Below are 13,388 nucleotides of genomic sequence, written 5' to 3' on the forward strand. Positions count from 1 at the left end.
TCAGATGAAATATTACAATAGCAAGAAGCTTAGGGAGTTAAGATCAAAATGCCTTGTTGGAGCTTTACAGAGAAACCTACAAAGCAACTTGTCTTCTATCCATCAGCTGCACTTCAAAACTTCTGTAGTACTATTTATTCTTGTATGCATTTTATTTAAGAAAAATGAAGATTCAGAACATGTTTTACTTTATTAACTAAAATAGTAAATAACTTTTTTAAAGAACTTACAGTACCTTGAATGGCATCCTTATGAAAAACGTAAGTGTACACTTTATCGTCATCAAAAGCAACAAAAACACCTGTATCCATTGGCCAGTTTTCCCACAGGATTCCTTTAATAGTTGGTGAGAAATCTGGAATCTCATATACTCTATCATTTACCTACATATAATGCAAAAGTAAAATTACTACCAAGTGACTAAGGAGATAAACTAAATATTCATCCCAGTTATGATTAAAAACTTTAAAAATAATATAAATAGTGCAGAAATATGAGAACTGTATTTAGAAAAAGTTTCTTACAAGCAGTGATTCTGAGTAACAAAAAGTTTAATTCAGAAGTGGAGAAAATGCACATTATATAAATGATATTTACTATTCTTAAAAAAAGGTATGGGGAGAGGCAGTGAAACTGGCAATGCTTGTTGATGGCCTAAATTATCTGTATTTAAATACACCAACACATACATTTTTGAAAACTACCAATCAGAAACTCAGTATAATGAAATTGTCCTGATCTAATATGACAGATTTTATTTCCTTATTAAGTTATCCTCCAGTCTCCTTGCCAATTGCTTCTATCCGCATATGTGTTGGTGTGACATAATCTTCATTCTCTATTAAAAACACTATATAGTTAAAGAACATGCATGTAAATATAAGTGTATGGGTATCCCAAACTAACTTACTGGACAATAGACAAAGCCATCACTTTTGTCATCTATGAAAGCCATTCTGGTTCCATTGGGATCTGGAAAAATCTTTCTCACACTGACAGGATGCCGATATTCATTCACATATTGCCAGTCTTCAATGTAGAAATAACGAATAACTCCAGTCTAACGAGAAAGAATATAAAATCTTAATAATGACATCAGTAAGTGGCAAGTAGTTAATTAATCTGGTTGTACTTTCTCCCATCTTAGAGTACTGAGTGTTTAAAAAAAGTACTTCCAAGTGAATTTTTTTGCTTCCTTCTTCATTCACAGTCTGTTTTGGGCAGGATAGGAAAACTTGAGGCTTCGGGGGGATGGAGAAAGGAGTTGGGAGGTTTGAGCTGTTTTCTGTTGGTTTTGGCATTTATCTCACTCTGCTTTATGGAGACAAACTGTATTTAATGTGCAGTTCTCTAAACACAGGAAATGCCTGTCTCATTCCTGAGAGAAGCTTAACCTTCAAACAAAGCTGAAAAATTTGCCTCCAAAGAAGAACCACACATTCTTAAGAACAGATGTACCTAATTCAGGCGAGAAAAGCAATCAAACTGATTTCTGATCAAAGCTATATTTCAATCAGTGTCACAATGATTGAAAAGGTAGCTTTTGACATCAACTTTAAAAGTTGCACACATCAAAATGATCGGTTGCAAATTTAGTACCCCAAATTTACCAGTACCAGTTTACGTACTGAGGAGGTGGGAAAGGCCTCAACTGCTGCAAAACCACTCAAGTTATTAAACCAGTGATAAAACCAGAAATAGTTGTTCTGGCTTTTCCTCTGGAAGGTCAGTACCTCAGTTGATATCACAAGGAGTACAATACTACAATACCAAATGTACCCTGTATTCCCAGTGCCAGAAAATATTAAAAGGAAAGGAACTACTCCTCATGCAGAGGAAAATCTCCAGAAAAATCCATTAAAAAAAATTCTCTTTGGACAAAAGCTTCAGTAGTAAGTCAAGATTTCTATTTATGCTATCACACTTGTTTACCTTAGTAATTTTTGTCCACATTTATCACATCATCACCTAAATCAACAAATTTGAAAGCCAAGTGCTATGTGCTTTTCTTATATCTGGAAGACTTTTTGATTGCCAACCCTCTCATTAATGCAACAGAATTAAATTCTGCTATTAAAATCAGTGTTTTGCAACAAACACTAGTAAAAGTAAAACTTCACCTTCCTGCCAAAGCATGTCATATAAATGCAACAGTAAAGAAGCTGGATCCAATTTTGACCGTATTTGCTTAAAGTTTTTCATAGAAAATAATCCACTCTAAAGTTCACAGATGCAGGGGTTTTTTTGCTAAAAATACAAGTATTAATCCAAATAATTCAGATAGAAATACATTCAATCTAAAAAAAATCTTTAAAAACAGAAGTAATACTCACATCTGTACCATATAGGAGGAAGTCACTAGTTAAAGCATGGCACAAAATTCGGTATTTATCATCATCTGCTGGGAAAAGTCGTGTTTCTCGTTCTTCCTGAGCACCCAAATCTTCACTTTCTATCTAAATATAAAGAATACAATGAACTAAAAAACTCCACTGTTAACAATAAGGTATCATAGTGTTGCCTGTATCAAACTGTAAAGAAGTGAGATGAAAAAAACTTGCATCCCTTAAAAACCCAGCATCTGCTTCTGGTAGATTCCCAGAGACCTTTAAAATAAAACTGTTAAACATCTGACAAGAAAACGTTTTCGTCACCTTTTCTAGACTAGGTTGTATTTCTGAAATCTACAGAAACTCAGCTTTATATTTTAGTTAGCCAGCAAAACAATTCTGAAGAATTTTTAATTTTTATCTCCATTAACTAAAGTTCATTCCATTTTATCTCATTTTTAAAATTATATTAACTTGTTCAACTTAGATCAACTCATTAGTTCAGCAATCCAAATTGCCAGAGCTCTTACCATATGCAACTGGACTTTACCCTCAAAGAGAGCAGCAGCATAATCAGAATTTAAGTGCATACTCGCTACAGTCCCCAGGTACTCCACATCTTTAAGTTTTTTTACATCTAAAGGATTCAAACAAAAAAGAAAAGGTAAAAATATTTTGATTTTGTACAGGTCTTCACTTATCATCATTGAAATTTGCAGCTGAGTAAGCAGATGTGAAAAACTGACAACTAAACAGAGAGGAGACAAGTCACATGTAAATACACTTTCTTCTTAGCAGTCAGAAAACTGGTTAGAAAGTAAAACAGAAACTCCTTCCTTATGCAACTCTGACTAGTATTCTTATAGTTTTGATTAATATATTGTTATTGAAAAAAGGTGATGCTTAGAGAAACATGAAAGCTTTAAATCCACTATCTAAAATTTGGATACAGCATAACCAGTTTTTCCTTATCCCACACAAGCAATATCAACATCTACAAAACTCTCTGATCATATAGTTCCTAGGTACTTTGCCAAACTTTGTATTTAAAGACACAGACATAGAATGTTTTAAAAGCCTAAAACTCCTTCATTGGTTACCAAGATGATCTCAAAAAACCAAGAAACAATCTATGTTTCATGACCAATACCCTGAACATGAAGTTTTAACTCTGTTATTTACAATGCCTTGTCATAACTGCTTCAGTCTGTGAAGATCATTATCCCATCCTAGCAGGACCATATGGCAATTCAAGTTTTTAGTGTACAATGTGGAATGTCCAGAACTGCTAAACACAATACTGAATTCATAAAATGAGACAGAGTACTGCACTAATTTTAAGAGAACTGAATTTACGCTTACTATTCTCTCCAAGTGCATAAAACCAAGCCCGATTGTTCATTCCTACAGCCAGATGATAAACACCAATAGCAACAAAACTGGGCTCTACTTCAACAGAGACTGTGACTGGTAGCTCCTGTAAGAAAACAAAACAAAATAATACAATTTTTATCCACTTTTAATACTTACTTTATTTATATCTACATGAAGTTTAAAAGAAAGAGGTTATCATACTCTCTCCACATGATTGGCTACGGTAACTTCTAGAAGAGAAGTAAGGTATGCAATCCGTGTACTGCAAGCATCTCCAAGGATTGGAAGCTTTGTCAAGAAAACATGAAGGGATCCTCTCCGTGTAGATACTGCCAACAACTGTCCATCATCTGTCCAAGCCAGCTGATCTACACCTAAAACATTCACAAGTTTTTGTAAAAAAAAAAAAAGATCCTTTCTTTAACTACTGAAACCAAGATATAATTATTTTGCTTTAAAATGTGAAAATGGTAGGAATTAATATATAGCAATATAGGTACTAATGTATTTAAATATAACCAATTAATATAATTCCAAGATTAATTAGAATCAGTCAAACCAAACACAGAATTTACTAATATAGCATTTTGCTGAGAGTGAAGTCTTCACAGAATCACAGAACGGTTTGAGTTGGAAGGGACCTTAAAGACCATCTAGGTACAACCCAATTTCCACTAGACCAGATTGTGTATCTGTTACAAAACTGATCACCTCTTTCCCTGTTTTCCAACACTGACAGTTTATTCAGCACATTCAAAGTGAAACATAATAATGGAAGCAGCTGAGTAGAATTCAATCTTATTTCCCTTATCTCCAACTTAGTAAGTACTAAACACAGAAACAGTGTTTGGTCCTCAGTGCCTGGAAATTCCTATTCATATTTTAACTGATTAATACCAATACTCCAAGGAGACAGGGGAAAACATTATGCTGACAATATCCTAAATTTCTGGGAAAAAAATGAAAAAGGAGGGAAGGTTCTTAGAAATAAAATTCTGGAGGCAACCAGCAACTTGACAATAAATAAAGCATTTACAAATACTACATGAGGAGACAATGCTGGTAACTCATTACTGAAGAAAATAGTTTTGTAACACTGTTCTGGAAGCCACAGACACAAATCCTATATATCAGGATGAAAATAGATAAAGTACCATATGTCACTACAAGAAATGCTGAAAAGCACAAAAAAACCCCACCAAAAATCATGGAAAGAAGAGGAAACTGGTTAAGTGTATTATTTTGATAATCTGAATATCCTCTATTACAGATTCAAAACCACATGACACTAACTGATCAAATATTCTGAGAGCTGTAATTCTCTATCCTTTGAACAGACAAAATATGCTCCCATTTTGCTACTGGTCACTTAATAATTACAACTTGAGACAGAAGGAATTTTTGATAAATTCTATATTTACACAGTTTTTCCAACAGCAGTACTTTCACTCACAAAAACAGAGACACCATGAAAATTCCAGTAAACTTAATTTTTAAAAATTTCTCTCTTCATGGAGAATGTTAACATACCTTTGTTTTCATCATCCAAGTTTATTATGGCATACATTTCTCTCAGATCTGACAGATCATGGATTTTAATGCTAAAACAAAAATAAGCAGTCATTCTCACCCATCTAAATCTCATTCACCATAAACACAAAATGCCTTCCATTTCCTAAAGAGCAACACATACTCAGTTATCCATCACTCTAAATACCATATCACTATATCACTGTCCAAAAATATTTGCTCGGAGAACTAAAATTTGAGGAAAAGACACAAATCCAATTTGAAAGAACTCAGGGTTGAGAAACACAGTTATTCCCTTTTGACATGTTACAGTACATGTTAGTTTAAAAACACATTAGTGATCAACAAACAGTGCTTGAAACACAAGATGCAAAAAAATAGCTTTCAATCCTGCTTCACATAAAAAGGGACAGAGTGAGAGTTTATTTGTGCTGTCATGTCACCCAATGTATGTTAAACAGCCCCTAAAGAAATAATGCTTATTGTATAATAGGTGAAGTGCTTGAAGTTGCACCATGCTTTGCTCATAGTTACACCACTCTTGATGTGCAAGTGCCATAAATCAGCAGTCAGTTCTACACAGAGCTGAGGACAGAGAGAATGGTCTGACTCCTACCATCACTTAGTTCCTCTTTTGCTGAAGAATTCAGGTATCACAGAATCAGGGAGCAGCAGATGAGGCACTAAAGAAGCTATTCTATCATATGCACAACACATTTTGGAAGAACTCCAGTCTCTTTAATTATTTTTTCCTTAATTGCTTACACTTTTAGAGTTTTGTCTAGATTGGAGGTAAGACCAAACACCAGGGAGGAGGATATCAGGATACAGGATACAAGCATACTCAGTACAGTTTTAAATTAACTGTTCTCCTATCATTAAGCAGATGTTTATGTTCAATCAATAAATCATAGTAAAGAAATTTGGACTTTTTTGTAGTCAATAACATAATAGAAAAAGAAAGAATCAAAAGGAATAATCTATACTAAAGTTTAATTAATTTTTTTGTTTACAATTAATTACAATAAAGTTAATTACAATTGCAGGGATTTTCATCAATATTAGCTTCTAACTCTAGGCAGAGCAGCAGCTCCACAGAGCAATTAATCTCATCTTCTTTCCACTCACTTCTTAAGGAGCCTTGGAGCCTTAGGAAGCACAGTTTTAATGCCTGAGAGCTACACCTGTGGGAGATGCATTCATTTCTTATGTATAAAACTACCACTTACCAATTGTCTCCACATGATGCAGCTTTGTTTAATGACTGGGATATAGCAATGCTGCTTAGATTATCCTTATGATTGTGAGCTTGAAAGATTTCTTGACCTATCTCACGGATGTGTGTAGAAATGACTACAAAGCACCCCCGTGAGAAACCAATCATAATGTAGCCATCACCATACCTGTTACAAAAAACAACAATTAAGAGATCTATTAATGCAATACATAAAATAATTTTTCTTTCAGACTGCTGGAGTAATTGTCAATGCCTCCGTGTAATAGGAAAAATAAGCAATTTATGGGAATTTATATATATAACGTAAAACAATATAGTATAAAATAGGTTAAGGGAAAAAATTACCAAAGGTTCTTAAAGGATAGAACCATGTTTGTGCCTAGAGTTCACTCATAAGTCATCTTTCCTGCATTTTAAAATGCCACTTCACTTTCAGCATGCTGCAAACATGGCAGTGATGCCAGGAGAAAGATTTCTGGTATCTTCATTGGAATAAGCATGCCAGAAGATGGCAACTTTCCTTTCAAGGTTCTGGCCAATTTGGTCCCATCAAAGCCATGTAAAACCAATAATGCCAGTCACTCTGCCCTTCATCATCATCATCATCATGGCTAGGCTTCGTGAACGAAGATTTGGGAAGGGCTCTACCCACATCTGCTAAAAGCGCGCTGGTGTGTATTTGTAAATGGTCTGTTTACTTTTCATAGTGTCAAGCAGAAATAACGAGGTTAAGGCAGAAATAGTTACAGCATGTAAGGATGAATTAAAATGATAGCTCATCAGCTTAATTGCAAGAAAAATCACTGCAAGGTACACAGTTCAGGTATGCCTTGTTACATATGTGGCCACAAACTAAGAAGGATATCACTACAGGTTTTCTTACGGTTATAGTGTAAAGGAATGTCAATTCCACATTAATGAACAGGTATTATAAGACAAGCTGCAATGATTCAAAGACATAGAAACGCCAGAGTTTTGGTACACCAGTTCTTGGTACAGAGTTGAAACTTTTAGCTTAGGTTTCTTCATAGGAACACTACTAATGGTATTGCCCAGCAGGGAGTCTATAAGAACTTTGCACAACTTTGCAAACCAACAAACTAGCTGAAGGATGAAACTCCATCCCTAGTTCTTTCATCATTTACTCATCCAAACAGAAAACAACACATAAAACCTTCAGTTTAATCTTCTGTCAGGACAGGAACATATTAATGTTCTAATAGTGTTTTGAGTACACCAACTGTGATTCCATCTGAAAATACTGCTTTTATAGCCATTGAATCATCAGGTAGAACAATTACAAAATGTAGACTACTTTGTGTTTGGAAAAGAATTACTAAAAAGGCTACAAAACATCCAGGAAAAATCCAGTGTGAGTAAGGGATAGATGATCTAGTTTCCAGCATTTATCAGAAGTACTTGGAAAATACGCAGCTTGTTAATACCACAATGCTTAATTAAGAAAGTTCTGCTCACCATTTGTAGGCCACAATACTGCCGTAAGGCTGCTGAAATTTCAGATCAATCGGGTTATCAGGATCATTCAAATTAAAAAGAAAAAGAGTCTTCCTGCCAACCACTACACTTACCTGCCAATGAAGGAAAAGAAAAATTAACTTGGTAAGAATGGCATCACTTTAAAATAAGGCCCTATTTCTTCACTAAAAGATGAGATTTAGGACTTCAAATAATCCTTAAGAATTCCGTGGATCTGAATTCTGAGTCTTTATCAATTCAAGAATTTTCCCTACAGCATTAAGTCAGCTCCATTTCCTCGAAGGAAAAGGAAGCAGGTCACATGGAGGTAGATTACTCTCACTTGAACTACAGTATTTTGCAGTGACTTCTTACTGTGCTTTCCCTGGTTGATATTCTTTCATCAGTCTTCATAACTGAGAACTGCATATCACTGGGATCTGAGCTCACCGAGGTCTGCAAGAAAGAATTTCAGATTGAGAAATCAACAGTTAATGTAACAAATACTGATGATAAATAACTGCATTATTCCTACCCTTTACAATATAGTGATAAAGACAGACAGATAAAGTTGTCATTGCATTTAGTACCAAAACAAAAAAAAAATGTTGGAGAAAACACGACCTCAGTTTGGATCATAATGACATGTTAGCATAGAATATCCTGAAAAAATATCTAGGAAACACAGTTATGCAACAGTTAGATACACGAATTCAGACAGAGAAGGAAAGATCCAGATGAGGAAGAAGACTTGCATGATGATATTACACAGACAGTACTAACTGAAGCAGTATATAAAAGGTCACTCTGATGCCAATTCAAAGAAGGAAGACCAAGAATAAGACATACAAGTTAAATATTTACAATGTATTTTAAAATGGGCATACCTGATCTAAGTTTAGCAAGTGATAGCAGTCTAGTTGCTTTTGTAGTCAAAACCGAATAAACAAGCCTTGCTCAGATCTCTGCCATCTCAGCTACAGTGCTTCTACTCCCTAAGTCTAATAATTTAAAGCACAGGCACACCCTAATAAATTTATTAGGGTATTCTTCTCCAGTTGTGGTCTTCAGACACAATGAAGGAAGCGTATGAAATAAACTACAAAATATTTGTGCTTTGAAAATTTTTAGTGAAAACACTGTTCATTAAAGTAAAAATAATGAATTATAATCATTTGCACATTAGGTAGCAACTGTCATTGCTTGGAAGGACTGTGATGTATGTAAACAAACAGAATTCTTAACTTGAGGATTTGAGTGTACGTGGAGAAAGCATCGGAATCAAAGCTCTCAACAAAGCAACAGAGGTCCAGCCTAGGAATAATCCTTGCACATCAGAGCCAAGATCTTTGTTAAACCACTCTAAAGCAAAACCAACACTAAAAGTACTTCCTAAAGATGTTATGAAGAGTCAAGTCAGAGCTCTTCTATGCTGTTACTGGGGAAGTCAAACTAAGGCTGTACTCATGGGATCCTCTTACAACAGATACAAAAGATGAGAGAAGTGTATTTAGGCAGGACCACAACAGAATTGCAAAGACTCTAATATCATAAATCACATTGCATAACACAGAGGCTCAGATTCTTAGATATGCCCTCATCCTACATAAGGTTTCCCAAAGGCTCCTTGTCCTTGAAAGCAGTGGGATTCAAAAGGCACAAGATCCCATAGGCCCCAGCTTTCTTGGGAACAAGGAGTATGCCTTAAAATCAAATGTGGGTTAGAAATACTACCTGTCTTATAGTATCCCCTTCCTGATTGCTTATAGTAATCATTTTGTCTTCACCACCTAGAGCCAGGAGGTTTTCAGTACTCCAACAGCCACAAGTAATCTTCTTAGTGTGTTTACCTTGAAAAATGAACACAACCACAAAAAAAGAATCTGTGATGGAAATATACTCCGTTTGGCCACTCACAGATTGACAGAATGTGAAACAACTTGTCAGAGCAACTACAAATTCAAGAGCCTTTTTTTTTAAATCTTCTGCTCCCAGATGGAAGTTTTTTGACCTTATAGGAAATGGCACAGCCCCTGTTCTTCCATTTCTTTGCACGGAATTTCTGGGGACTGTTATATCCTTAGCCTTTATGCCCAAAGGTACTTCAAGCATGTAAAGAGTAACTTAGCAACAAAAACAACCACACAAATTCTTTGCAGAAAAGATAACACAAGTTTCCTGTGAGACAGTAATATATATATATTACTTACTACACTGTAAAAATACTCTGCTAAGTAAAACAAACCAGAAGGTGCAAGTTGAGTATACGCACATTTTTTACTAGCATGTACATATAGAGAACTAAAAAGGAATCTAAGCATATTAGCAAAATTACACTTTCACATGAGTAAGATTAGTTTCAAACCAATGCATACCAAGAACAGAAATCTTGCGAGAAGTCTGATGGTTATATATAAGTAAGTTTCCTTTTGTTGTTCCAACAGCAAGTAAAGTTCCAACTCGAGACCACAACAAGAAAGACATTGCATCCCTGAAATAAAGACAATTTTTACTTTTTATTATAAAGATTCCTTTCATGTGCTTAGATATGAAAACATTTTGCATATTTGTTTTGCAATTCTATGAAATCACACAGATCAAGAAAAATTTTTAATTAAGCAAATGTTCTCTACAAATATCAGAAATATTTAAGTACATACAAAATAGTAAAAGTATTAAAAAGTTGTATGAGGTGATGTAACATGACTTGTACAAACAGAAATGTGTCTAAAAACATCAACAGTTTTTGATAGGTAATTTGGCCAAATACACAGCTTTACTCAAAGATTTCATGAAGGTATGTGAAACTTTCCAGTCACTTTTTGTATTTTTTTTGTAGTTCAACTCAAAAGTGAACAGGTCTCGTTCTAGTCACTGTAATAAGGAAGCTAGAAAGATCCATTTTAACTTGAAGTTTCAGATACAGCAAGGCCTGTTTTGATGTATATTTAAGGCTACAGAGACAGTTACTATACATAATGTTAAAAAGAAAAAAGCCTCAAGCAAAAAAAAAAAATCAATCAGAATTTTCTAATTAGTGCAGTCCCTCCCATCTTTTTAAATTTTACTCTAAGCATGCAATAGCAGTTTGAAACAAATTTCAGATATTGACATGTAAAATGATCTCCAATATATATTTGTTTTGCATATGAGGGATTTTGTTTGTGCTTCTCTAATTTCAGAAAGGGAAGGATACAAGAAAAGCCCGATTATCCCACCCTTTATACATCTTAGTGCTTATTCTGCTTGAACAATAACACTGTGACAAAAGAAGCATTAAGGACTCAAACTGAGATATACTTTTCTAGCAAGACTGCCTCCAGTAAGAAATTTACCTCTAATATTAGAGAGAAAGATCATGAAGGAACTGCAACTACTGCATACTCCATTCTGCTAAGTACCTTCTACGTTCTTTTTTGCTTGCATACTGGAAGTTACTCTTCCCCCCAAAGTATTTGTTCACACATGAAAAGGAGGTACAATATGGTCTATTCATTCACACAGTATAACATGTATATACATCTTAACATAGGACAGATTTGCTTCCACACTCTTTCTTACAGACAGAATGTTTATGTAGAATGCAAGAATTTGGTGGAATAGATTCAAGGAAGCCAAAAGTTTAATTGTTAAACCAAGTTCATTCATTAACCCAATGCTTGATTGTTATGCAGACCTCAAAAGAGTTTAAAGTCTGTGGCCAAATTCATAAAGGTAAGGCTTTGAACCTTAGAGTAGGGTCGCCTTCGATATCTCTTCCCATCCTAAACCAGTGAATATGGCTTTGTGAATAATGTTTTAGTTCCCTTACAAATCAAAGAGGAAAAAATCCTAGCACTACTGAAATCACTTCCTTACTTTTAAGTTCCCTTTAAGGAATGTGAAACACTAAAGAGAAAGTGTAGCCAGTGAGTTGCTACCACAAAGCGAAACATTGGAGAAAAGCTCTCTAGAGACTTTGGCACTGCTGACACTCAAGAAAGAAACAAAACCCCTATAAACACTAAAATCTCCTCCCACAACAAACACTTCAAAACCAGCAACTCTTATAAAAAATACTTTAGCAACAAACTGTAGCATATTATTTTAACAGTATATGTACTATGCGGACTCCAGTAAAAAATGATCTTGCAATATATCCTCCACATCAACAAGACACAGTGCTCCCAGTATCTAAAAAAAGATGTTAAAAAAACATGTTAAAAAAAATTTCTTACCTCATGCCACTGTCTACTTGGCTTGTTTTGTTTGTGATCGCATCCCACAGAAATATGGTGCTAGATTTGTCTGTGACTATTGCTAAAGTATCTCCATCCTTATCCCAGTCCATAGCAACACAGTTACTGAAGAAAAGAGAAATCACTAATAATGTTAAAATATGTTTGTAAGAGTACAGAAACAGCCAGAACTATGCAGCTGAACTCCCTGTTCTTCCTTTTTTCTTCCATGCAAACCCACAACAGACTGCAGATTTATCTGTAAACTGTACTTTTATAGCAACCACACCCTTACTCAAATCTCATTGAAATGACAGAGGCTGAAAGGAAGGTCATAAAAGAGAGACTGCTACTTTCTAGTACTTGAACTACTGGCACCTTGATTTTCAAGAGACAGTGAAAATGCCCTGCAAGGTTCTAGTTCATTAGAGGCTATTCAGAGTTGGGATTATTTTTCTCAACAAGCCTAATGAACTTGGACAAGAAATCCATGCAGAAGCAGGAAAAATCTCTACTTGCAGATAGCTCCTATAATGAAGAAGAGAGGAGACTTACCCATAAGTCTCTAGTGAATTGAAAACAGTGTTGTTCACAACATGTATTTAATGCACATATGCTGCAGACCAAGAACCTATGTCACCTGACACCACTCTTTCTAGATAAGTAAGTTGAAAGTTTCAGGTTAAAAGGGTAGCTCTATGAAAAATTTCACACTCACTACCATTCAAACGAAAACTCCTTCTGCAAGCAGTTTCAAAAGTGTCCTACAGAAACACACACTGCTATAAATGAATTTAGTAAGTCTTCAGTTCCAGGTTCTCCTATCTTTCTTTTTAAAACTTCAGCAGTTTATTCCAGAGAAAGAGTACAGTCTATTCCCTAAATATACTCCTGAATACCTAACAGCTAATCACAACATTGTGAGCAGGAACAAAGACAAAAAAGAAAAAAATAGGGGAAAATGCAAATTGGTAAGCAGGAAACAAAACAAATTCTATCAACATAATGGTGAGAGGCTTGTAACATCAATAAGTATAGCAGAGAATACTTGACATTCTGAACTCCATTCTTATGTAAGGAGAGGTCCAGCAGTTAATTGCAATTGGTTAACAGTTAACCAACAAATAAAGAAGCAAAGTTTGGCCTGACAGGAGAACCTCCATGTAAGCACACTTATTTCTGTTTAAGCTGCATATCACAAAAATTGAAATTTATTCCAGTAGT

General features: G+C 34.9%; 1 protein-coding gene across 2 annotated transcripts in view; it reads right to left on the reverse strand.

Annotated features, from left to right (window-relative positions):
- Positions 1–13,388, reverse strand: part of WDR19 (WD repeat domain 19) — a 42,739-nt gene that overhangs the window by 25,968 nt on the left and 3,383 nt on the right. For both annotated transcript variants that reach the window (XM_027746788.2, XM_039384989.1), the window contains exons 4-16: positions 12,165–12,290; positions 10,323–10,438; positions 9,682–9,797; positions 8,323–8,403; positions 7,948–8,060; positions 6,464–6,637; positions 5,235–5,305; positions 3,906–4,078; positions 3,693–3,807; positions 2,861–2,967; positions 2,334–2,456; positions 911–1,060; positions 236–383 (exon numbers count right to left, since the gene is read on the reverse strand). In XM_027746788.2, coding sequence (XP_027602589.1) covers positions 236–383; positions 911–1,060; positions 2,334–2,456; positions 2,861–2,967; positions 3,693–3,807; positions 3,906–4,078; positions 5,235–5,305; positions 6,464–6,637; positions 7,948–8,060; positions 8,323–8,403; positions 9,682–9,797; positions 10,323–10,438; positions 12,165–12,290 — 1,613 coding nt within the window. The remainder of the gene's footprint in view (positions 1–235; positions 384–910; positions 1,061–2,333; positions 2,457–2,860; positions 2,968–3,692; positions 3,808–3,905; positions 4,079–5,234; positions 5,306–6,463; positions 6,638–7,947; positions 8,061–8,322; positions 8,404–9,681; positions 9,798–10,322; positions 10,439–12,164; positions 12,291–13,388) is intronic.

This window comes from Pipra filicauda, unplaced genomic scaffold, assembly GCF_003945595.2.
Source record: "Pipra filicauda isolate LSUMZ 115617 unplaced genomic scaffold, ASM394559v2 scaffold38_size3968069_pilon, whole genome shotgun sequence".
Classification (NCBI taxonomy): Eukaryota; Metazoa; Chordata; class Aves; order Passeriformes; family Pipridae; genus Pipra; species Pipra filicauda.